General features: G+C 42.5%; 1 protein-coding gene across 1 annotated transcript in view; it reads left to right on the top strand.

The window, feature by feature from the left end:
- The window catches only part of LOC127635274 (collagen alpha-1(XV) chain-like), a 119,689-nt gene that overhangs the window by 31,897 nt on the left and 60,189 nt on the right, over window positions 1-27,603 (top strand). The window contains exons 3-6 of the mRNA XM_052115182.1: window positions 7,905-8,452; window positions 16,641-16,715; window positions 17,336-17,428; window positions 26,500-26,620. Coding sequence (XP_051971142.1) covers window positions 7,905-8,452; window positions 16,641-16,715; window positions 17,336-17,428; window positions 26,500-26,620 — 837 coding nt within the window. The remainder of the gene's footprint in view (window positions 1-7,904; window positions 8,453-16,640; window positions 16,716-17,335; window positions 17,429-26,499; window positions 26,621-27,603) is intronic.

Raw genomic sequence — 27,603 nt, 5'->3', positions numbered from 1 at the left:
TTCCACCTCCTCTCGTTTTCCCCGTTAACTCCGCGATGCGATCCGCTCTGAACAGCTGGAAGCCCGGCAGATGTAATGCGCTGTCCGGAATGGCTTCACTCAGCCAGGTTTCAGTGAAGCACAGTGCAGCAGAGTTTGAAAAGTCCTTATTAGTATGTGTGAGGAGATGTAGTTCGTCCGTTTTGTTGGGAAGAGAGCGGAGATTTGCGAGATGAATGCTCAGCAGTGCTGTTCGAACGCCGCGCTGACGGAGTTTAACCAGCGCGCCAGCTCGTTTCCCTCGCCTGCGTCTCTTAGCGCATCTAAACAACACAGCAGCGCCTCCAACTAAAATGTCCAGCAAAACGTCCGAATATTGAAAAACCGGGAAAAGATTATCTGGTATGTGCTGCCGAATGTTCAGCAGTTCGTCCCTGGTAAACCTGATTGGTAAAAGACTGCTAAACACAGGACAAACTAACAAAACAAAACACTTAACATTTTCAAATGAAAAAAAAAAAGACAAAGAAAGTTTCAGTTTCTATTCCTAATAGATGAATACTCTATGGAGTATTTAAACCTAAATGGAGCATTTGATCTTTTTTCAGAAAGTCTTAACCAGTTAATAACCTTAATTGCTGATATGGATATAAATGTGGTCAACTTTAAGAGACGGAAAGACGAGGTCCAACGATAAATTGAATCAAAATTGCATTTTGTATGCATAAATTGTAATATTCACATTGAGTTTACATTATGTATATCAAACATTAAAATGGTACTGTCTCTTTAAGAACAGCGGCTGTTCAGCAAACGTGTTTCAGTTGAGCGGTTTCATTACCACATCCGTGCTGTGTGTTTTAATTAGTCTGACTGTAAAACAGAACAAATGAAAATTGGCCCCGGGGCCCTTGCTAGTCATAGTGTGCCCCTAATAGGGGGCAGCTGTACTGTTTAAACTGTTTCCTTTTATGCTTGTTTGAACTCTGAAGCAAATGAAAGGAAGAAGGCAGGAGGTTGATTTGAATGTTTGTGGCAAATTCCACTTGTAATTGAAGGGAACTTCAGTGGCAGATTAGGCATTGGCAGCCGGCCAGGGCAGCATCTTGCTGGGGGCGGCACAGATAGTGTGATGATTGGGGGGGGTTAGTGGTGATTGCCCAGGGGCCATACAAGCTAGAACTGCCACTGGGGTACCTGCATTACAATAGTGAGTGTGTGCATGCAGAACGGCGCTAGTTCCTTACACTGTTTCACACACTTGTGTCTAAACAAACAGAGTTCTGCTAGATGGTAGAGGTTCCATGTGATCTATGAATGACTGCCGCTCTGCTGGCTGATACTTTACTTCATTGAAAGGCATTTAGCCATGCGTTCAGTGCATAGTTTTATATCTACTGAAAACGTATGTAATTATTCTATAGGACAGCTAATGTCAGAGCAGCATTCTACATTTGTGTTTTTAATATACAACTTAGGTTACTAACATTTTTACCTTTCATACTTGACTGGCTCATTTAAGCTACTTGTTTGACTAGAAAATACAATTTTGTCCATCCAGCAATTCCCATAGACCATAGCATCTACATATCTGCTAATATTGAAAATAACTGCTGATTAACAGAGACTTTGTGCAGGCAATTATTATCTTTGAATCTAACCATTTACTTCACTTTCACTTAGTCCCTAGTGAAAGCAAACTCTAAAATCAAAGGCAGGCAGTAGGAAATGCACTATTTTTGGCTGAACGAAAGTGGCTGTATTAAGGAAATGTTGATAAATGCAGATAAATACTGTTCAGCTGGGTTACTAAAGGGAGTGGCTGAGGAATATAATTGTTCAGCTAGCTCTATGATAAGGCCAATTTGGCCCTATCTCTCTGTGTCCTCAAGCTAAGGTCAGGATTGCTATATACTGTAGGCATCATATACGGGTGGGATGGGTGGGACATGCCTCCGCCACTTTTTAATTTGTCCAATTTTGTCCATACCACTTTTTTAAATAACTTTGTTTGGTGCAGTGTCTAATGCAGAAAAAAAACATTGGTAGTTCTTGAGCAGAAGTGTGCTATATAAGTGTGTGTGTATATATATATATATATATATATATATATATATATATATATATATATATATAAATTATATAGGTAATGATCTGGTACTGAAATGTGTTATTTTTAATGTTATGATGAGTGCAAGTTGCAGCTGTTTTGAGTGACAGGTGACATAGACAATCTTCTCTCGAGCACACAGATATGAGCACTATTTGCTTCGCTCTTCCTCAGCTCGTGCACTTAAATCCATGGATTTATCCACAGACACCAGGACCAATATTGCAAGTATTGGGGTAAAGTTATCAAATGAATCCATTTGAAGTGTAGTTCCCTTTCTTTCTAACAACTGTACAGTCATTTCAGCAATACAGTAAATTACCAGATTTACTTATTAATTAAATTGGACACTTCACAATTCATCATTCTGGTATGGATTCATTTCACCACTATTTATTATAGCTACATTTGGCATTCATCAAGATAATTTCCATTGAGGACTGACAGTTCTTTAAGCTTTCCCATGGTTCCTCTCTTGCACTTCAATCCCTCCTGTAATGTTCTGAAGTATGAGCTCACAATTGAAGCAGGTCAACTCCTCACACAAAGCTCATGGGAAGGCTCTGTAGATTCAAGGACACTGTGAGGTTAAAAACCTGTTCTGTTTGTTTGAGCACAGAGAACCGCCTAAAATTGCAACATTGTCTCAACCAATAGTGTGAATTTGGGGAAGGACTATCTGTTTGTGCAAACAGTGGCATGCGTGGTTAAACATAAATTTGAGTCATTATATTTGCAATTCCGTTAGGTGACGCTAGTGGAACAGAAATGACACAATTCAGTTTTAAGTAATTACTGATTCAGCTGAAGCTAATATCGTGAAAAGTATAGAAAAAAATGTGTATGGCTTGCAAATATTTATTAGTAACATTTCTTACAAAGACCTTCAGGCACTGATTTAGACTGATTGTACCTTGAATTTGGCAACAGCATGTCGAAAATGTGTCTGCTGAAATCGGTCTGTGTTTACAGAAATTTAAACCACTGCCCCCAGTGGCTGAAGCTGGAAGTGTTTTTGAACATATGGCACATTTGGGCTCCGGATTCCGGGTAAAATGTCCACAGAGGGGTGCCAAAATGTAGTAGTATTTTTAGTTGCATGCATATTTTATTAACCTGACACCATAACCCCAACGCTTAACCTAACTGTCAAAATGTAAATATTTTGTTTTAGAGGGAAAATGTAACCAATGAATTGCGCTCACCACTTTTTATGTGAACGCAATTACTTCTTGTTTTCCATGGGACCAGAACCTGTGTCTCAAAGGTTACTTGCGCAACATGCTATCAATAGCATTAGAGGGAAATAATGTCAACATTGAATTGATGCAAAAACATTAGATGGGATATTGGGGAATGGGGTCGATTGCAGGGCACCTAAACATTTGGGAAAGCAACATTTTTATTTTCTGAGTGATCGTTTTGGAACTATAGAATTTAGCTGTAAATCCAAATACTTTGCCACTCTACAGTAGAGTCTGATTTAGTGTGAGATACATAACCCAATATACCATTTATTTTAGCCTGTAATCGCTAATTATCTATAGTTCATCCTTGCGTTCACTTTAGATGTAACAAATGGCACAGTGGTCACTTCCATGAACATCTGTGGCTTTGCTCTCATTTCCTCATCATTTGTTGTGGTATTTATGCTCATCCGCAACCACGTGATCTGGCTGTCTCGGAGGTGCATGGATCATATCTTATTGGACCTCACACAGAACTATAGTTACTGTTGATGTAAAACAGATTATAGAATCAATGGTTACAACCTTACAAATGGTTGGGGATACATTATTTGCAGATTTCAACACCAAAAACACCAAAAAGGGGTCTAATGTTTTAATAGCCATAATGTTTTGCATATAAAGGTCAAGTTAAATCAAGTTTGGGTTGTGATCCTGGGTTGTACTATACAAAAGAGGAAAGATGCACTTCTTTCATAGATTTGGGTGCATGTAATCCACCTTACTCTGATTTTTTAGAGGGAAATTTGCTTATTCTTGGCTTTTGTTAACTAAAACTGCAAAACTAGAGTTGATTTTATTAATGCTTTACCATGGAATTTCTTTAATTTATACATGACATATTCTTAATTGTTTTGTTCTGTCATGCACATAAATTATGCAAATGTGTTTTATCAGTTTAAGTAAACTTGGACTTGAGAGTCATTATTTTCTTTGCCTTGTTTGAATTTAATGGTCAACATGCTCAATCGATTATTTGTTTTACCACAAACTGGTCTAAATTGACCAAAGTAATTATGTGTTTATTCCTTATTCCTACTGCTCTTTTGAGGTAACATGATAAAAGCATCTCCTCCAAGAGAGGGCTACAATCTTTGGTCACCATTCAGGGAAAGAATGAGAAAATAAGCAATAATGTGCTCCTTGACTCCCATCCTGACATTATCCTTGACCTCAATCCATTGAAAGCCCGATAACTCAAGCTTTAAGCTCTTTATTCAAAAGGCTTTGACTGTCCAATTTTCAAGCTAATAGGCACCATATGGCTTGGGAGTGCACCTCTCTGTTCCATTTTGCAAATGTCCAATAAATAAGCATTGTTCCAGAATGTCTTATGCTTGCTAAGAATTTCCATGAGTTACAACAGAGATGGTGAAATGTCAATAGGTCAACATCAAGAGAGCTATCTTCATAAGTGCTCAAAGCTTGAGAATAAATTACAAACACTAAACAATTTGTTGATGTCATCATTGTAACGTTAATTCTTATACATTACGAAATTTTAGCTCTAATTGATGAATACAGAGAATTTTATATGTTTTTTAAGGTGATTTTAGTGGTATTTTATAGGGGAAAACATGCTTTAGATATTGTTGCTACAGCTGTTCACGTAATCATTTATAACATTTGTCATCATGGAAAGTCAGATTTGTTATTTTGGATTCTATCTTTAATAATACTAATAACAAAAGTAAAATCTTTTTTATATGTGCATTGGGCAACTTTGCTCCAGTAAGCTTGGAGGCTGAAAAGAACTTCCAACCAGGAATATTGAACATGTTTTCTGACCTACAAAATCCTTTCTCATCTAAACCTTGTGTTTCTCACTACAGCATAAAGTTGTGCACTGAGTTTGATGAGAATCTGGCTTTTATGATGAGTTTATTTAAGGGGTGTGGGCTTAACCCTGCAGCTGTTTAAATCACTAGCCAAACAAGACCAATGATGATTTTCTGGTGTAGAATAAGTGTAGTTGACAAATTTTTAAGAGTCTGATCATTCATGAAGTATCCATTATACAATTTTTCAGTGACCATAGCTATTGAAGCCAAAACTGGACTTGCTTTAGTGAGGTTGAATATCATCTGCGTTTCTGTTTGACTTAATGATTTCTTTAATCGTGTTTATTCACCCCAGCTGTGGTGAGGCTTGTTGAATAAACACTTGCATTTTGTGTGATATAAATATTCATTCATTCAGATATGTGTCTCATGCTATAACAGAAAACACACAGCATTAACTATGAAACTAGCAAAGAAGTAATGACAGAGATTAGTGTATTACCTCAGGGATTCCTTCACCCAGGGGTGGACTGGACATAGGGAGAACTGGTACTTTTTCCAGTGGGCCGGCTGCAAGACGGGGCAGATCAGGCCGTGAAAAGCTGAAACGGGCCTCGATATGCAGAAAAGGAAAAGTCATTTTTGAGCATTATGTTTGAGGAATCTGACCAACCTGACACAGAAACATTTGCACAACCAGTAGTGTGAGTTTGGGGCAGGACAATCTGTTTATGCAACCAATGTCTGCGAGAGTTTAGGGAATCCATTTGAAAACAATAATTATGTTGGCTTGACAAAGCCAACATGAGTTTTGAAGAATCAGATGTGATATAGGAGCTTTATACAGCTTTGATCTGTGTGTGCAGTTGAAGAGATGGTAAGTCTATCCCTCACAGCCTTGTCTATACTGATATTCTAGAGACATAGTGTGGCGGGGTGAGCAAGAGACAAGCATTTATTTTTATTAATCATTCACAGTCCATGAGTTGCATCTAATTCGTGCCGGCGGTCTGGGATGTGAGTCCGGCAATGCATCTGATTTGTTCCCCACTCCATTCCTGGACATAAGAAGACACCAGTTGGTAGAGACTGGTCTCCCGAGGTGAGGCGTGCAAAGTTCTTAAAGACTTAATTAACATCAGTTACCTCATCATACGCTGGCAAATGGGGAATAGTCCCTGCACCCCTACTTTCTCTCCTGCCCACTCCCACCAAGAGCCTAGGAATGTTTTATTAATTTTTTTTCAAAATACCTAAACAAAGACCAACATTTCTGACTGTAACTCCTAGAGTTTCAAACTACATCCACCAAATTTGACGCAGTCCTTCAGGCTGGTCTGACTTGAGTTCTGACTGATCAGAATTATGGTTTTCACACAGCGGGCAATCAAAAATTCCCCAAATCCCATAGACTTGCATTAACAAACTGTTCAAACTGGACAAGAATATTTAAATGTAAACAAATGTCTCTCTCTCTCTTTCTCTCTGTTTCTTGGCTTGATGTTCTAACTGTAACCAAAGTCCAGTTCAAGGCAGGTAGGTTCACTCTGCCGGTATCTTTGGAATGCTTCCATGCAGCTATTTTCTTTGCATACAAACAGCAAGAAAGTACAGCTCCTATACACTTGGGGAATGACCAAAATCTCTCAAACAGTTTGTCAAAGGAAATCATCAGTAAAACTTTCACAGCAATAGTATCATAAATTGTGCTTCTTTGGCTCAGAACACCCTAAAAAATGCTGTTTGTCAGCTAATGTGCTCGCGCTTTCTCAAGTTGACTGACGTGATGACTATCTAAAAGGCTCTTTTACATGTAAGGCAGGACTTCCTTTTCTACATCCGCCATATTTAGCATTCCAATTTTTCCCATTCATTTTAAACCCTCAAACTTACTTATTTAAAATGTGTTTAAACTTTCAGTCTTTGTCAAGCCAACATCAAAGTTAGTCTTGACAAACTTTACCTACAGTATCTAGTTATTTTTGCAATTCCATTGAAAGCAAACTCCAGCTTTGAGATAGACCAAAGTATTGCTCACTAGGGGCCATTTGCTGGATAAGAGTTTAGGCGCATTTGGTACTTCAAGCCCAAAGTTACAGGCACTCTCTCAGCAGCACTGCACCTATTAGCCCACGCTAACCTCTTCCAGATGATTCTAGCTCATGCCGGTCATCTCCTACAGAGCAAGCAATTGTTTGTTCAGGTCTCCTTAACCCTAATCAAGAGCATGTGTGTGGTTCCAGGTCTTTAGCAAAAACCAAGTATAATAATTCATCCTTTTAAAGATTGTTTTAGTTGCTGATGCTCATTGTCTGTTGATTTGGGCTCAGTTTGTTGTGTTCGACTTATATTTGGTTAAATGAGGCTGAACCATGATTAGTGCAGGGCCTGATAGTTCTGGGTCATATGGTGCTGCTTTAGTTTCTCAGCTGCAAAGGAAACAAGGAGTTATTTTGATGAAACAGAAGCTGATTGATGTGAAAGGAAATGAAGATGTAGAAACCTGTGAGGATGCCTGTAGGGAGTGTAAAACCGATATAATGTGTATGGTAATAAAACTGCAGGGCTTAACTGCAGGAAAATGCATTGGGGGATTTTAAAGACCTTAAGTTTCAATTAATTATTAGTATGACTAAAGCGTTTGAAAACCTAGCTGAAAGAAAGACTATGCATATGCACATTCAGCTGGTTTAAAGCTGGTCAAGCTGGTTTTGTAATTTTATGTTGCCCTAAATTGACAACTTTATTTAGAGTTTTTAATTTATGATATTCTTTCTTTATGTCTAGAGAGGGGCTCTAGTGGACGATTGGACCTAACAGAGCTCATCGGCGTACCCTTGCCTCCCTCGGTCTCCTTCATCACTGGCTTTGAAGGCTTCCCCGCATACAGCTTTGGTCCAGACGCTAACGTGGGCCGCCTCACACGCTCCTTCATCCCTGACCCTTTCTTCCGCGACTTTGCCATTATTGTAACAGCCAAACCCACCACTCGCCGTGGAGGAGTCCTTTTCGCCATCACCGATGCCCTGCAGAAGATTGTTCACTTAGGAGTAGCTTTAGCACCAGTGGAAGATGGATCACAACGGGTGGTTCTTTATTACACCGAACCTGGTGCCACACACACCGAGGAGGCTGCTTCGTTTAAGATGGGGGATCTTACAGGAAGATGGGCAAGGTTTACGCTGGTTGTACAAGGAGAAGAAGTGAAGCTGTATATGGACTGTGAGGTGCACCACAGGGTAGCGTTCCACAGGGGCCGGGACAGACTCACCTTCCAGCCCAGCTCAGGGGTCTTTATAGGGAATGCTGGAGGCACCAGACTAGAACGCTTTGTGGTAAGTTTGAACTAGATGTTTTAGTCGTGTATAAAATATTGCCAATTATGTCTTCTAAAATGATAGAAGATATAGATATAGGAATATAATATATAGAGAGAAGCTGTGTTCAGAACACTAGTGAGCTACCTTGCTGTTGACTGCCTAGATAGGTAGCAACCACCTAAGAAGGCTAGGCCAGGGTTTTTTAAACTGGGGCCGATGGTGCTTGGGGGTCCGTAGAATTATTATTATAATTATTAAAGTATTTTTAGTGCAAAGATAACTTGTAAAATTTGGTTCACTTTTAACGTAGTTTAACCAAAATTGACATTTTTAGTTTCATTCTATCTAAAGACAAAAGTGTGAGATTAGACAAGGATATTTTGTTAAATGAAAGATGGTCAGTTAAAGGAATATTCTGTGTTCGACACAAGTTAAGCTCAATTGAAAGCAATGGGGCCAATCTGTATATTCCTTTCAAACAAATTAGAAATTTTAAAAATATGTTTAATTAAACTGAATATGTTTTAGATTTTGTACAATGCCAATATAACATTCAGTTATTTGATTTAGCAGTTAAGTTTTATTTATAATATCATGCTTACTATTTTTTCTCATGGTTAAAAGGGATCTTTATTAATGTTGCCTCTTTTGAAGTTGTAAAGTAAGGGACACTACTTTACAAAAAACATATTTTATATGTTGAAAATATATTTATTTTATTTTATTAAATTCTTTGTCTTCTTTATCTTATTTATGTATACATTTTAGTTGGTTTATACGTATTTGTAATTTTTAATTCATTTTATTAGTTTATTTTTTCCTTCACCTGTACTTATCTTTATGTCTCAGTGATTGTATTGACCTTCCACAGTTTTAGCACCATATGTAGACTTTTCAGACCAGTGGGGATTTCTTTAAGACTGCAAGGGAATCTCAGCTTCCCCTATAATGTCAAAAAAATAATGGTCAAATATGTACTATTGTTTAAACAATTTATTGACTAAAAATGCATTAGAACACGTTCATCTCGAAGACGAGTTCGTTCAGAATCAGCTACATTACATATAGCAGGTCGGCTGACTCGATTTACTTCTCATACATTCCCGTAGCGTCAGTGCATTTCCCTGTTGAAGCCGAGCGTCCATTGACTTCAATGGGGCTGCTCTGAACAGTTTTTTCAGTGCTCGAAAATAGACGGTCATTGGATAAATGCTGCGATTATGTCCCGCCCACGGACGCTCAGCGTCTCTGGGGGTGAATGAAGAGTGGGCTGGCCCGGACTCCGGGCTTCCGCGTGATGATTGGAGGATCTGTCGAAAGACTGCATCTCCTTTTGATTGACAGCGAATCTGTACTATAAGAAGTCACTGAAGCTATTTCACGCTCAGTTCCATCGCGGATTTCTCAAGTGTAGTCGAAAGACAAACTGCTGCAACCTATTTCTTTATATTTGTTTGGCGAAATTGCTAGTCAATTTGCATAATACATTTCACACAATTATACACCACATTCCTTGTTTCAGTTTTACCAAGTTTAATATATTTTGTTTTAGAGCGTTCGTTCGTTCGTTCGTTCAGTTCATTCATTCATTCATACAGTAGGCTAGGCTAGCGTCGTGACGGGTGAAACTGCGCACGATGGCAGACGGTGCTAATATTGTCGACCTGATTTTGGCGAAGCCATTTGAAAGTCTTCCTTACGAGGAAAAAATTAGAATTAAACAGCAGGGCAGATCAACACCTAAGATTGATTTAGTGCAAAAAATAGGGAAAAATAACAGGTCTTTTCAGCTCTCCTGGTATGACAAAGTTAGCTGGCTGACTGGAAGTGCTGTGACAAATAAAATGTACTGCTGGCCATGCCTCTTGATGAAACCATCTCACGGATGTGTTGTTTGGTCAAAAGTGGGGTTTGGAGATCTGTCTAACTTTTACAGGGCATATAAAAGACATGAAAAGAGCAATGAACATGTGAGTGCATGTGCAAGATTAAGTTGCATGGGCAGGATCAGGGTTGAGCATGCAATCAATGAAGGTGCTTGCATTCAAGTGACTAAACATAATGAAACAGTCAAACAAAACAGGGCCTTCCTAAACCACCTTATTGATGTAACATCCTTGCTTGGCCGACAGGAGCTGTCATTTAGGGGACATGATGAGAGTAGTGAATCATCCAACAAGGGAAATTACAGGGAGTTCATAGAAACATTATCTAAATATGACTCTGTACTGTCCACACAATTAGAGTCCTCAACTGTGTTTTCTGGTATGTCCCATACTATTATGCTGCCTTTTTTGGATGGCAGGTGGATGAAACAACTGATATATCCTGCCGTGCCCAACTCTCTGTCATTGTTCAGCTATGTGGATAGTGCAGGTAAAATTCAGGAGCGCTTTATTGGATTTTTTGATGTTTCTGGAGGGCTGAGATGCTCAGTCCGTTTTTGATGTTTTAAATGAGAACATGCAGGCCTACAATTTTAAGGATAAGCTTGTGGCACAGACCTATGATGGGGCTGCTGTCATGGCTTCAGCACTCAATGGTCTGGAGGCCAAAGTGAAAGCAATAGCCCCAAGTGCAATGTTTGTGCATTGCTATGCACACAGACTGAATCTGGTGCTGTCACAGGGGGCTAAATGCTTGCCTGAGTGCAGAATTTTTTTGCATCACTCTCTGGGTTTGGCACATTTTTTTCAAAATCCACAAAGAGGACGTCTTTTCTGGAGTCTGCAGGCTGTTCAAGGTTGCCCAGAAACGCTCCTACTCGATGGAATTTCACATCACGGATAGTGAGCACTGTGGCAAACAATTATGATGGCCTCCTGCAGACATTTGAAAACATCATTGCAGACACGACAATTGATGATGATACACTGGATTGTGCCAAAGGCTTTCTGAGGAAACTGGAGGATTTTGAGTTTGTGTTCATGTTGTACACATATGAACAAATCTTCACTGAGACTGATGTGGTCTTTGATGTTGTCCAGCAGAGGGCGATGGATGTTTTTACTGCAAGAAAAGAATTGAATCTCTTCTTGCATTTGTCAAAGAGAAAAGGTCAGAGGGGCTTTCCAAGCTGTTTATGCCAAAACAGCAGATCTCACATCAGACCCACGAGATGAGCCCATGAGAAAGCACCGTCTGACCCAATTGCAGGATCCCCAAGAGCACTACAGAAATCTCTACATGGCCATCCTTGATAACATCTTGGAGCAGATTCCTCAACGTTTTTCAAATTTGGAAAGTATGCTCTTCTTAGAATTAGTCAATCCAGGGAAATTTGATGACATGAGACAAGAATTTCCAGAGGAGGCCTTCCAAAGTGTCCTGAAAAGTTATGGCCATCACTTTGATTCAGGGAGACTGAGGTCTGAACTTCAAGTCCTGTATTCAGATCAGGACTTGCAGGGTAACTAGGGAAAGCTGTGTGATTACTTGGTGTTCCTCAAAGACATGGAGTTGGACAGTGCAATGCCTCAGCTTTACAAACTGTTCTCATTAGTGGCAACAATTGGAGCTACATCTGCAGGTGTAGAAAGGAGCTTCTCCTGTTTAAAGCGTCTCAAGTCCTACACCCGTAACACAATGGGCCAAGGTCGTTTAAGCAGCCTAGCTCTGCTGGCCATTGAGAAGACACTGGTCAAGTCACTGGAAAAGACGCCTAGTTGGTACGACAGAGTCACAGTGCATTTTCTCGAAAAGGAACGTAGGGCAGAATTTACTTTTAAATAAGTTTATAATGTAGGCCGAAAATGAGCTTCCCCTCTTTGAAAGACCAGCAGCCGCCACTGTTTCAGACGGTCCCTTACGCCCCTTTTTACGGGTTCATGTGTGACGACCCTAATCTTTATGCATGAAAATGTGTAGCTGCCATATAATTTTGGGAAGGGCGTCCTTGCAAGGGGGTCATCACCTTTGGGCCTTGCCATCAAAAATAAAATAAAAAAAAACATTGCTTAAGCAACTAAAACCTTCTAACAGATCACCCTAGTGACAGATTTGGAACACATTGGGAGTTACTCATTTGTTTTCAGTAGTCAGATGTTAGCATGTTGCTAACAACACAATAACATACTCAGAACAAGAATATAAAAGCATGTTTATAATTAACAAATTATTTTGTTGCCATACATTATGGGATTGCTGTATCTCTAAAGGATACATCCAAACTGACAGAATTTAGCCTAAGGTGTATCTTAAAAGGCAGCAAAATTATGTTTGTAACAGCCTACATGTAAGGTGCAGGACTATGTCTTTAAATGCTGTCTAGTTAGGCAGGTCGCTAGGTTTTGGGACAGAGCTGAATTACTTATTGTCTGCTAAGATTTTTGTGGTCTGTGATCATTTTGAAGCCATTGTGGATATCTATTTAGTATCACTAAGAAACCCGCTGCGATAACAAAAACATGTCAAAATGATTGTTTAGATTCTGTGGTTTTAGTTGAACCTCTTCATAGTGTATTCTGTAGCAGGTTAGCTTGTGTCTATTGTGTTTATCTTTAGACTGCTCCTCAGCATTGATTTCCACACAGCAATACAATTCTTTGCACAATCCCAACCACATGAAACAATAAATTAACCCTAATTTATTTTTTAATGATTCTGTGCATATGGTTGTATTTTCTTATGGATCATCTCTAAACCAATCAAAGTTTTTTGGAAATAAATCATAACAATTCATGTTTTTATATTCAATATTATGCAGTTCAACATACGTCATGACACAGATGTCCTATATAACCTGTCATTGCTAACAGCTTAGAAGCCAAGATACTGATTTGTGGGTCGTTCATGTTCTGAACAACATTAGACAACATTGGCCTTGCCACAAGACTTACAACATGGCCGCCTTACATATTTGGAGACTGGAAGACTGAAACTTGCTTTCCATTTTATTTATTTTTAATATAATTTTCAGTGAGTGGAAACTTGGTGACGTTTTGCCTGTGTAGACTCTTTTAAGTCGATAAATACGTTTTTTCCTCTTTGTCCCTCTATAAAACGCCTTTAAATGGATAGTTTACCCAAAACGTTCTGTTACTATTTACTCTACTATTACACTCACTCATGTCATTCACTATACTTTTTGGTTTTCTTTCCTCTATAAAAAAATAGATATTTTTAAAATAGTCTAAGCTGCTCATTTACATACAAAAAAAAGGTTGACTAGACGCTGTCAAGCTCCAAATGGTGAAAAAATAACATAAAAATAATCCAAACACCTCATATGATATATTCAAAGTCTTCTATATCCATACGATAACTCTGTGTGAGCTCAGGTGGTAGAGCGGTCGGCCGCTAATTACAGGGTTGGCGGATCAATTCCCGGCCCACATGATTTCACATGCCGAAGTGTCCTTGGGCAAGGCACTGAACCCCAATTTGCTCTTAATGGCAGGCTAGCGCCTTGATCTGCCGCCATTGGTATATGAGTGTGAGTGCGAATGGGTGAATGGGACACATTGTAAAGCGCTTTGGTAACCTCTACGTTTTAAAAAGGTGCTATATGAGTGCAGACCATTTACCATTATTAGATGCAATTCTCGTTTCTATATAACGTTATATACGCTTGTACATATTTATGCCAGATGCATCACAATTGCGCCATGAGGCATGCAAGACCCACATCATTGGTGATCTTACAACTGACTGATGTTTTTAATTGGCTTCTAAATCTTAGAATCTAAATATAAATCTTAAAACTCTGCTTGGACGTACTGTAGGAGTCTGTCAATTAGACAGTCCTTTCCTGTCAAAGTGGGCCTTTCCTGGCCTGAAAAAAACCCCCATGCAATGTGCACCAGACTTCATGCCAATAGCCAAAAGTCCTTCTTGCAAGTCTACCTAATACATTACAGTTATTTTATTTGGTTACAAAATGCCACTGCTCACACTGGAGTGGTTGACCAGTCGTGAATCATCATCGGAGCTATCCCAATGGCTGCCCCTATATGGGCCCTTATTCCTTTCCTTGCCATGTTGAGTAACCAGGTTCCACATAAGCACTCAAGACACACTGCTGCCTCACTGTAGTTAAGTGCAGATGCCAAAAGACTGTTTTGCCTCTCCTTTCGTACACACAGTGAGAATCAGTTTAGTGGCCATTTCTGAGAGATCTGTTTATCAGTGTCATAGTAGGTTGCACATAAAATCAAACCTAGGCAGACAAATACCTCAACAAAATAGTGTGCATACACAAACAGTACATGCTCAGAACTGCCACATCCGTTCAAACCATCCATACGTCAGGGATCTCTGTACATGTCAGTGTGTGTGGTCAGAGTCAGTCTGTTGACTGTGTGTTTGTGATTTGCATATGCTGAGTCAACTTGCAGACTATTTTCTGGCTAACTGAATAAACAACCCTTTGAAGATGAGGCCGGTTACAGCTGCAGTCTATCTGTAGGGACATGAATAGTCTCCAACATGCCACAGATTTAAGCAATACTACAAATATAACATCCTGCCATTTGTACTATATAGTTGCATTTTTTCAATAAAAGGAAAACTGATGTTATTTTACTTAATCGCTTATTTCCAAATTGGTCTGTTGAATAGTAGACATTTTATCCAGACTCAAACAAAACCTTATAATCAAACAGGATGGATTTCACTTACTCAAAAACTCTTGATTATGGTGTAGCAAGTCTTTTGAAATCACTGGAATGGGATTCCCCTGCTTTATGGAGATAGTCATGGGAAAGTCTTGGCTCTCTCATTAGGTTATCATGTTGAGTGGAGCAAATGTATTTAGACAGTTCAGTCACAAACTTAAAGTGCTCACTTTATATAGATACAGATAACAAAAATGATATTTTCATACTGAAAAAACAATGCATGTTCTGATCTTGCCTTATCCATTGCATGAATGACCTCAGGAGGACTTTTAGCATAGCTGACCGCTGACTCAGCCTGGAATGAACCATTGACAGGACTAATTGAAAAGCAGATGCTTGAGGTCCATGAACATGTGGTGAGAATTGAGCCGGTGATTTCCATCAGCTCCTGGTCCTGTGTGCCCCCACCCGTTACTGTTTAAAAACCGCTACTAATGTATGTAACAAATGGTAGCACGCATCGGTACAAGATTGCTTTTGATGTATTGACTGCGTTTAAGAGCTGTAAACTTTTTATCATGGTACTTTGGTGACAATTTGGATGTATGTATATAAAATACGCTTATTCTGTGGTTTAAAAGACTGTATGAGTAACTGTTTGAGTGAATATAAATAACAGACGCTTGACCAGTGCAGTCTGTCTTGGCGTGAAAGCCAACGTAACTGGCTGTTGCAGAGACATTTATGTGTGACAGTACGTATGAAAGGCTTAAGGACATGAATTCTCATTGCAAATGTTCACTTAACTGGAAAACACTCTGGGCTATAAATAATTTAATGCGATATGATTCATTCAAAATTTACATACCCAGTTCTTGCATGTGCACAAAACATGGTCAAACTCCACACATGCCAACCATATGCATCCTTCAAAAGTGTATAACAAACACTCAATTCGTATATATGACTCTTGTGAACACATACTGTATTTAATGTAATTTATCAGCATTTTGTGTAAAATCTGATATTTTCCCAAAGTATCTCAAATGATGAACAAAACCGAGAACTCACTTGCATCATGTATGTTCTCACGTTTCTAAAATGAGAGAGTACCGAAAAGCAGGTGTCACAAAATTTTGGTTCTTAAAGGGGCCACGTCCAACTTATGACTAGAGTTAAATTACATAAAATGTCTCTACTCGGCTACATTTCGTTCTTCTTTCTTTCTTTCTTTCTTTCTTTCTTTATTTCTCACGCCCTCCACATTTTTAGTAAAACACATTAGCGAATGGAAAACAGGTGCTTGTCTTTCTGATTCTGTGCACAAGAACATTGCCAACCACACCTCTGTAAATCAAGACTTACAGCTTGTTAGAACTTTGAGAAAATGTTAACAATCTAAAAGAACTGATGACCATTTATGTTATGACATTTGAAATGAGAAGACATTGAGAAGACAATGACATTGTGTTCTTTTTTGCACTGCCAATTTTATGTGGCATGGTATGGAGCAGTTGCAACCGGGATTGATATCTCCACTGGCTGTGTGTCTACATTCATTGATAATCAGTTTCAGGCTATTTAGAATTTACAAATGAACATGTACAGAAATTGGTGCATGACGTCTGTCTCGCTCTCTTCTCCAGGGCTCTATCCAGCAGCTGGTGTTGACTCTGGATCCAACCGCTCCAAATGAACAGTGTGAGGAGGATGACCCCTACGTGAGTGCAGTGCCTCTTTTCTTTAGATTATCAGAACTGGAGACAAGAATTTAAGGAGCTGTTGGCAATTTATTAAATATCATGCATAAATTATTCCTACCTGATCTGAGAGACAATATTGCTGGAATAGTGTCTTGATACATTGCTTACAGCACATTTAAAAAGCTAAAAGGACTTGACTTTAAAGATCTATTTTCCCTTTAATTCTGAATTAACAACAGTAATGGTTGGGAATATCTCATGGTCTGAACTGACTTGGGTTTGAACAGAAATGGGCATGCTGCTGAAGACTTTACAGTAGAGTAACATCTCCTTCTAGTGGCTCAAGTAGTACATTGTGAAGTAGAAATTTTGCCATGGAATGACAGCAATGACATGCTTTGGTTTCATGTGCTCAACAAAAAGCTTTTATTATGCATATTTTCAAACTGCCAGGAATGAATGCATTAATGTTACAAGTTTGGCAGAATGAGGAAAAATCTTCACCCTGTGTATTATGAATGTTTCTTTGCGGTTTCGAGTAAAAACAGAAACATGCACTTATACACTCACTCACACACAAATAAGCTAGAAAAGACTTGCTTTCAAAGATAAATATGTTTAGACTGCATCTGTTTCAGGCATCAGGTTACGGCAGTGGTGATGACATCTATGATGACACTGAGACTGGTGAAGAAGTGAAGAAATTAGTTGAAGAGAAAGAATATACAATGGTAAGTGACATCATGGAGATACATACAGTACACTAAAACAGTGAATCTCGGTTTGTTTTGCTTCGGGACCCTGATTTTACTTTGGACATCGAGTGGCGACCCAATTGTTTATCATATAAAAATTAAAAAAACAAAAAAAATATTAAAATTAAATCAAACATTGAACTTTTTTATATTTTACTATGAACTGCATAAACCCAACAATGTGCAAAACGATTAACATGACATGGATAGGATGAATAGGAACATTTATAGTTTTTAAAATGGTATAATTAACAATAGGAGTTTGATTTTATTGTTTGCCTTTACCACTGTTTATCATTCTGTCTGAACAGACCTGCAACCCATTTTTGGATCATGACCCACAAGTTGAGAACCATTGCACTAAAACACACCAATCCCAAATTATGTCAACAAACCTTGCTTTATGTTTTCTAAAAAGGACATTGGACTGGACCACTACATTGACTCACTTGCCCTTTCTGAAACAAGACAATATAAACTGAGAAAACTTGCAATTGTTTTTTTAATGTTTTCATATAGATATGTGTTATACTCCCTACATTGTATAAATATTGTATTACATTCATGGTTTGTTATATTATTAAGCCAAAAAAATATGCACAAATTATTACTTTTAATTCACGTGGATTTAGTCAAGGTTTCTTGCACTGATATCAGTCGAAGTTTTGTTTTTCATGACAACTTAATTTTAGCACTTCTGTTTGAAAAAGATCTGTTATGATTGAACCTCTTTGCATGTGAAATGTGTAATAATACCCATACCGAGTTTCTAAATACTTAATAAGCATTGCCATTTCAACGTGGCTGATTTCATTTATAATCTGCATACTATAAAACCTGTTTTCCATTATATGTTCCCTTTAAAACTATCTTGCCAAAGCAAAGCTTGAATCCATGTAGTCCACTCTTTGTCCTAAACACACACTTGGACCCATGCACAGTGCGTACACACACACTTTTACAATCAAGAGGTCAAATTAAGCCATTAAAACGAATCGGTTACCTAACGTAACCTCGGTTCTCTCTAGAAGAGGGAACGAGTATTGCGTAAGCTAGCTTACGCTACGGGAAAGATTCATCTTTTCTGAGATATTGAAGCCAAAAAATTATCCTTAATTTTGTATCCATTGTCAACGCAGTGCAGCAGCTGCATACCTTGAGCGGGCTAGCTAGCGAGCTCATAGGTTGCTCTGCGGCAACTGCTGCAGCCTATAGACGAACTTGAGTGAACTTGCGTCCAATGACAGGCGCCCGCGCCGTCACTGTATCAAAGCCCGCCAGAATGGGCGTGGCTAGAGTGCATATAAGCGTAAGTTTGTAGGCTGGAACCCTGGTTTTCATTGAATGAAGCGAAATTCGCTCGTGGCACGAGCACGGCCGGCTACGCAATACTCGTTCCCTCTTTTAGAGAGAAACGAGGTTACGTTAGGTAACCGATTCATTCTCTTACGAGAGGTTCTCTCGTATTGCGTAAGCTAGCTTACGCTACGGGAACCCATTGTCAATGCCGTGCGCGCCAAGCATCCACTGCATGAGCCCCGGGGGTGGGGGGACCCGGGGGAGCCCTTGTGAATGGGGGAATAATATTTGGCCGGCAAGAGTGCGGGCCAGTGTGTGTGTAATACATAAGCACATAGTGGGAAGGGAAAGACAGAGCGGCGGTGCCGGTCTGTGTGGGATGTGTCCCGTCAGTGCAGCTCACCAGGGGAGCTGTAGCGTATTAAACCGCTAGTAGTTTTGCCTGCAGGGCGGGCACTTCCAGATTGTAAAATCTGACAAAGGTGGAGGGGGAAGCCCAGCCCGCTGCCACACATATGTCGTGAATGGAAATCCCGCTGGACCATGCCCACGAGGAGGCCATGCCTCTAGTGGAGTGAGCCCTAATGCCTAACGGGCATGGCAGGTCTTTTGACGCGTACGCGGCAGCAATAGCGTCCACTATCCATCTAGACAGTGTCTGTTTCGAGGCGGCGAAACCTTTGGTGCGCCCTCCGAATGAAACGAAAAGCTGCTCAGAGCGTCTGAAAGAGGCGGAGCGCGCAGTATACAATCTCAGTGCTCTGACTGGGCAAAGGAGATTGGCGTCGCGTTCGCTATCGTATGCTGGCAGCGCCGATAGGGAAATGAGTTGTGCTCTGAAAGGAGTACCGATCACCTTGGGGACATAGCCGTGTCTAGGCTTTAAAATGACCTTGGAGTCACTTGGTCCAAACTCAAGACACGCAGCGCTGACAGACAGCGCGTGAAGGTCTCCCACACGTTTAACTGATGACAGAGCAGTTAGAAAAACGGTTGAGTGAAAGGTATTTCAAATCCACGGATTGAAGCGGTTCGAAAGGGGGGGCTTTCATAGCTTCGAGAACTACAGAAAGATCCCAAATAGGAACCGATGGGGGCGCGGAGGGTTCATCCTTCTAGCTCCCCTGAGGAAGCGGATGACCAGCTCGTTTTTTCCCAGTGACTGGCCGTGCAGGGGTTCAGCGAACGCCGCGACGGCCGCCACGTACACTTTGAGCGTGGATGGGGATCTGCCCTAATCCAGCAGCTCTTGTAAAAACACGAGCAGCGACGACACCCCACATGTCCGTGGGTCCAGGTCTCTGTCAGTGCACCATTTTGAAAACACAGACCATTTGGACGCATAGAGTCTTCTCGTGGAAGGGGCTCTAGCGTGTATGATAGTGTTTATTACTCCTTCTGGCAAAGCGACGGGTAGTCGTTGATCACCCACGCGTGCTGCGCCCAGCGCTCTGGGTGGGGATGCCAGATCGTGCCGCGAGCTTGAGAGAGGAGATCTGCTCTCACTGGAATGGGCCACAGGGCTGTCAGTGACAGCTGCGTAAGCTCCGGGAACCATATGTGATTCTTCCAGCGCGGGGCTATGAGGAGCACCGAGTGACGCGTTTCCCTGATCCTCTGCATTACCTGTGACAATAGCGAGACGGGAGGGAAGGCGTAAAGCGTGCGGTTGGGCCAGTCCTGGGCCAGCGCATCCTCACTTTTCGAGAAAAATACTGGGCAGTGAGAGTTCTCTTCTGACGCAAAGAGGTCTATCTCTGCTCTGCCGAATATGCTCCATAACTTCTGGACTGTTTGAGCGTGCAGGGACCATTCCCCTGGGGAAATATTGTCTCTGGACAGTCTGTCTGGGCCGTCGTTCAGGTGGCCTGGCACGTGCGTCGCCCTCAGCGAGCGCAGGTGGCACTGGGACCAACTCAGTATGCGTTTTGTCAGATGGAAGAGGTTCCTGGATCTGACACCGCCCTGACGGTTTAGATAGGATACCACAGATCTGTTGTCCGAACGGACCAGGACGTGGTGACCCTGAATGACCGGGAGGAAGCGCACGAGCGCGTACTCGACCGCTATCATTTCCAGACAATTTATGTGAAGGAGCTTTTCCTGAACTGACCATAGGCCAAAAACCGGAGAGCCCTCGCAGACCGCGCCCCGACCCGTGTTGGACGCGTCTGTCGAGATGACTTTTCGGTGAGATACAGCTCCCATCGTCACTCCCCGCTGATATCATTCGGCCACTGCCCAGGGCTGCAGAGCTGAGATACAGGTCTGAGTCACTCTGATCGGCTGGCGGCCCGTGGCCCAAGCCCGGCGAGACGCGCGGGTGTTTAGCCAATGTTGAAGGGGGCGCATGCACAGTAAACCCAGCTGAAGTACTGCTGTGGCTGAGGCCATGTAACCTAGCATTCTCTGAATTTTTTTCAGAGGCGTGAGGCTGTTCATCTGAAAGGACGCGGCTAGTCGCTGAACACGGCGCGCGCGCTGTGTAGATAAGCGAGCCGTCATCGCCATGGAGTCTAGTTCTATTCCAAGGAAGGAAATTGCCTGACTGGGCTGTAGTGAGCTCTTGGTCCAATTGACTGCAAGACCCAAACTGTTCAGATGACTGAGGAAAGCTGTCCTGTGAGACAGAAGCTCCGTATGTGACTGTGCTAAAATCAGCCAATTGTCCAAATAGTTCAGAATTCGCAAGCCCTGCCTCCGCAGGGGTGCGAGCGCCGCATCCATGCACTTTGTGAAAGTACGGGGTGCTAAAGACAGGCCGAACGGAAGGACGGTGTATTGATAAACCTGGCCGTCGAAGGCGAATCTCAAGAATGGCCTGTGACGGGGATTTATCTGAATCTGAAAGTAGGCATCTTTCAGATCGAGAGAAATAAACCAGTCCCCCTGGCGCACATGCGCGAGGAGTTTCCTGATTGTAAGCATTTTGAATGGTCTTTTTGCGAGCACCTTGTTCAAAACCCTGAGATCTAATATTGGTCTGAGGGTCTTGGTCTTTCTTGGGGACAAGAAAATAACGGCTGTAAAACCCCGACTCGCTCAGAGAAGGTGGCACTCTCTCTATGGCCCTTTTGCACAGAAGGTTTGCTATTTCTGAACGAAGCATGCAGGCTGCTTCCGTGTTCACAGTAGTTTCGAGCCGCGCTCTGAAGCGGGGAGGGCGGCGATCGAACTGTAGCAAATAGCCCTGTTTTATTGTGCTTAACACCCATTTGGATATCCCCAGGATAGCTTTCCACACTTTGAAGCGTAACGCTAGAGGGTGAATGGCCAAGTCGCCCTGATTGCCGCACACAGCGAGCTGAACAGAATGTGTGAGCGCGCTTACTGTGCTTATGCATGACTGCTCGCAGACAGCAGGGACAGGCTGTTCTGTGAGTGACTTCCCGATTGAGGAGAATGGGGAAAGAGTCACATCTGTGAAGTGATGCACGAGCATAGTCACGGGCATGGGACTTACATACAGAGAGGTGTTTGCTGGCCGTGTGACAGAGCGGGCAGAGAAGGGGCGCGCGCATGGATTCGTGGGCGCGTTTATTGACTCTAACACTCGAGCTGGCTGTGCCTGCTTTATGTGAGTGGGCTCTGATAGGGACACGGGAAGTGTAATGCTTGTGTGTAGGGGTGAACACTGGATTGTGGGCACATTTTCTACACATAAGGCATGTTTGCTTTTTACAAGATTTCTTTGGGTCGCCGTGAAAATGGTATTTGAGTGCAGGCAAGCGGGCAGTATCACCGGCTTGTTGGCTGCTGAATCCACCACAGCAATAGCCTGAGAGAAGGGGACTGACAGGGGGTGAAGCTTTGACGGTGGTCCGTCCGCGGCGGGACTGAGCTGTCGTTTCCTTAACAAAGCTAGGAGGACTTCGGTTGCTCAGGTTTCAGCGCAATCTTAGGCCGAGGCCCGCGGGGGGGTGGCGGTCTGCGGCGGCTGTCTGAGCGCGTTCTAGGGCGGCCGCCCTGTCGACGCTGAGAAGTCTGGCTTTGCTGAGCTGGGCGCTGTGAAGAGGCTCGTGCAGGAGGCTGGTCACGTGGGCGGCCTGCAGAGGAGCTAGCGCGACGAGGCAGGAAGAGATTCATGGCTTGGGTGGCTTTCTGGACTTCCGAGAAACGGTCAACAATGCCACTCACCGCGGAACCGAAGAGACCGGACGGAGAGAGCGGCGCGTTGAGGAACGTGGAGCGTTCAGCTTCTCCCATGTCGGCTAGCGTTAGCCATAGGTGTCTCTCGGTCACAGTCAGCGCGGCCATGCACTTCCCTAGGGCTTGAGCTGCAGCTTTGGTGGCGCGAAGGGCGAGATCCGTCGCGCTCCTTAGATCTGAAACAGCCTCTGGGTGCCTGCCTTTCTCATCCCACTCTCGAAGAAGGTCCGCTTGGAGGATCTGTAAAACGGCCATGGAATGCAGAGCAGATGCGGCTTGGCCGGCGGCGGCATAGGCGCGGCCAACACAGGCGGAAGTAGTTCTGCAGGCCTTAGACGGGAGCACTGGCTTAGACCGCCATCTCGCGGAGGGCGGGCAAAGGTGTGCTGCTACCGAATCCTCGACCGGGGGGGATGGAAGAGTAGCCCCTCTCGGTGGCGCCGTCCACCGAAGCGAGAGAGGTGGAGACATGGGATCGGTTCCTGGCCGAGAGAGGCGCGTTCCACGATTTAGAGAGCTCGGCGTGGAGTTCCGGCAGGAAGGGAGCGGCCCGGGCCGCGGGCGCCGCGCGGCGACGGCTCTGAAGAAAGCAGCCGTCGAGTCTGTTGGGAGCCTGCTCAGAGGGCGGTGACCACTCGAGCCCGAGGCGGTCGACGGCCTGTGTGAGGAGGCGCGTTAGTTCTTCCTCGACTCCGGCGCGGGTCCTGCTGGATTCCTGGGCCGAGGAGGAGGCTTGGGAGCCTGACCACTCCTCGCTGTCCGAAGCCATGATGGAACAGCAACCCTTATCCTCCGCCTCGTCATCCGAGATGGCAACAGTGCGGCCGCTCGGCGGCAACTGCGTGTCCCGGGGGGGCGGGGAGGGTGAAAGCGAGGCTCGAGGGAGAGGCTCCGGCAAGGTAGTCGCTTCTAACACCGGTTCCGGCAGCCTTTGGGAGCGGCGCTTCTTTCTGCGCGGTGAAACGAAAGGCGGCGCGGCGGCTTCGGTTTTGAGTGCTTCGAGTCGAGCCCACAGGGTCGACATCAGAAGCTCCTCACAGAGGTCGCATCCGCCGTCAGCGAGGGCGAGCTCTGCATGTTCCAGTCCCAGGCAGAGAGCGCAGATGAGGTGGCGGTCTCCGGCGCTGAGAGGGGCACGGCATGAGGCGCAGGTGGTGCGAGGCATCTTTAAAAAGACGCTCGTTGCTCTTTTTGTGAAGTTCGCTGAGGAACTAGCTTGCTCTAAAAAGGATACGTCGCCGGATGGCGTAGCTCGCAGGATGGCTGAAGGTGGCGAAGACGGCCGGCTTCTTCGAGCGCTGTCCACGCTTGCTAGATGCCCCTCAAACGGCGACGCGGCTTCTGCAGTTCAGAGATGCGAAGAGCTTCGCTGAATAGATGAAAATCAGGGTTCCAGCCTACGAACTTACGCTTATATGCACTCTAGCCACACCCATTCTGGCGGGCTTTGATACAGTGACGGCGCGGGCGCCTGTCATTGGACGCAAGTTCACTCAAGTTCATCTATAGGCTGCAGCAGTTGCCGCAGAGCAACCTATGAGCTCGCTAGCTAGCCCGCTCAAGGTATGCAGCTGCTGCACTGCGTTGACAATGGATACAAAATTAAGGATAATTTTTTGGCTTCAATATCTCAGAAAAGATTAATCTTTCCCGTAGCGTAAGCTAGCTTACGCAATACGAGAGAACCTCTCGTAAGAGAACCAATTTTCTGGTTAGCCAGTCTTTTAGTGATGCATGCTGAAATGTCCCCCTTTCTGTCAGCTCTCAACTGACTGGGTCACGATTCGAAAAATATTTGTAGAGCAACATTTCCTTTGCTGAAACACAGCTGCTGTCCAACACATTAAGATATTTTGTGTTTTGTAGCTCATCCCTGCTTTTAGGATAAGACCCCATTCATCTCTGGATCCAATTCACTCCCTGTCAGCACTTTTGGCCTCTGAAGTCAGCTTTGTCTTTCATTTTTTTAAAGTCTTTGAAGACCACAGAGGCCATGTTGATTATGTTCTCCTTCCTTCTCTTTCTCTCCTTTATCTTTTCCAATGTTTTTCTGACTTTGAAGTGGTTTCTCTTTTTAATTTATACCTTTAGACATTATTGTTCAGAGGTTGCACTTTCATAGCTCGTGGACTTAATCCAGGTCTAAGTTTCATTGAAACACTAACTTTGTCTCGGATGTAAAATAGAATGTAAAAAGGAAACAAGACAATTGTAAACATACAAAAATGTGAATGGCTCTGATAATTTAATTAGAAAAGTTCCTATTGAGATCTCTTGATTGCTTTTGATTGCAGACTTTGGTATCTTGCACATCTTAGTACAGTTTGGGACATTATAGGTTATTTTCCTCAGGAGAGAAATCTGAAAAGAAGGAGTCTGATGCAAATGTCTATTTAATATCATTGCTGTCAATGAGAAACAATTGAGATTTTATATAGAGCTTATTTGTGATATCAGGGTTGTAACTAGAGGGAGGGCAGGGTGGGCAGCTGCCCTAGGGCCCGGGGTGAGAGGGGGCCCGCAACAGTCAACCAAAAGAAACTATAAAAATTACTGTAGGCCTGAGGGCTGATGTAAAACTACCAAGGGCCCGACAGTTTCTTTGCACTGGGGATTGCAAAAGCCAAATTACGCCATGCACTTGATGTAATCTCTTATGGGAATTTCTCTCTTCTTATGATTTCAGATGAAAACTGTGAATTTAGAGGTCTAGATTTAGGAGACTTTTACTGAGAGTCTCTCGCTCTCGCTCTCGCTCTCACACACACACACACACACACACACGTTGTGTTTCCATGTTTTATGGGGACTTTCCGTAGACATAATGGTTTTTATACTGTACAAACTTTATATTCTATCCCCTAAACCTAACCCTACCCCTAAACCTAACCCTCACAGAAAACTTTCTGCATTTTTACATTTTCAAAAAACAGAATTTAGTATGATTTATAAGCTGTTTTCCTCATGGGGACCGACAAAATGTCCCCACAAGGTCAACAATTTTGGGTTTTACTATCCTTATGGGGACATTTGGTCCCCACAAAGTGATAAATACACACACACACACACACACACACACACACACACACACACACACACACACACACACACACAGTCAGACAGGAACTGCTTCCTTTAGAATTATTGTGCACCTGATTTACAGCACAGATGCTATGAAATCTTGGACAGTCTTGTGTAATAATGTTTTTCTGCTGTGTGGTCCACTAAAGGTCAGTGCAAACCATCCAGCTTGTTGATGTCATCCATTATCAGAGCTGCTGTGGTATCTTATACTCTGCATTTACTCTGGGAACATAATTATCTTGTAGAAATCCAGCAACCAAGCCAGAGGCTCATTATGGCGGTTGTGCAGGCTTGTGTGTGGGTAATTCATGCTAAACACACACAAATGCATACACAAATTGCTGGTTTTGAATTAAAGCCAGATAATTTAAAGATTAACATGTCCAGACCACCCAGACTGGCCACAATTTAGCTCTGACACTGAAAGCCTTGTCCACCAGAGGGAGACAGCTTGACCTAAAATAATTTATTTAATATCATTGGTTGGACCTACATGATTCACCTTTTATGTTCAGCCAGAGGATTTTGAGGCCACCCCAGTGAGAGCACCCCCGACTGAAATTCCACTACTTGAAACCGATGATGAAGACTTGGAGGAAGGCTCTGGGGAGGAAATAAAACTCAAAGAGGCAAAAGGTAAAAGTATATATATATATATATATAAAAAAAGATATACATTTTTAAATCACTTTTTATTTAGCTGACTTGACTTTTATTTAATTTCAGTAATACTGTAGTTAACGATTTAAAGTATAGTTTACAGACATTCATAGGGGCTACAGCTCATTTTATCTGATATAACAGTGTCTGCTTTTGATTTATATGCTACCACAAAATTACAACTATATTTATAACATTTTGTTTAACATATGACAGAAATAGAAGCATTTATGTGATCATGACATGAGGAATATAATTTTCCTTGATCTTTTAACATAGTTCATTGTACTGTAACATTCTGTAAGTTTTAGAACTCAAAACTTCCTCTTCACTACAAAAAGAGCATTTGTTGAAACCAAGCTGCCAAAACAACTTGTTCTCTACTTCCTCCACATTGTGACGTTACACTGTGGTAGACATTTGCATCTGACCACCTCTACAACACATTAAAGCCTATTTAATCACTCCTGTAGCAGGGTCTAGTAGCGGTGAGCAGTGAGATGGCAAAAGAGCACAACAATCTGATTCCGGAAGAGAGAATTTTATTAATTTATCCCATATTTTCAAAGATAACTTGTAAACCTTTAGAGGCAGACCTTCCATGAACTACGAGGTTGTTCATCGATGATATATGCTTCCGTTAAAGGCATCCGTCTGCATTAATTAAATTTCATTGTATAAAACAACTACATTACAAATGGTCCACCAGAGAAAGCTTCACCAATCAGAGAATCGTGGCCAACGAAGGCTGCGACACATGCCTCAGAACGACCGCCCACTACCATGATGCACTGTGAGTGAAGTAATAGAGTCGGTGTCTCTTCACCCTTAAACTATCTTTTCTATTTGTACATTTTGGAATATTTTGCATTAAACGTAAAATAGGAAGTTGTGATGTTGTGATTTACCTCAGAGCTGGTTGGTTTGGTTCATGGCTTACAACTCTTTCATGAAGGATT

The sequence above is a fragment of the Xyrauchen texanus genome, chromosome 42, assembly GCF_025860055.1.
Source record: "Xyrauchen texanus isolate HMW12.3.18 chromosome 42, RBS_HiC_50CHRs, whole genome shotgun sequence".
NCBI classification, from domain to species: Eukaryota; Metazoa; Chordata; class Actinopteri; order Cypriniformes; family Catostomidae; genus Xyrauchen; species Xyrauchen texanus.
The sequence above is the reverse complement of the archived record's forward strand: the minus strand, read 5'-3'. Positions and strand labels throughout refer to the sequence as shown.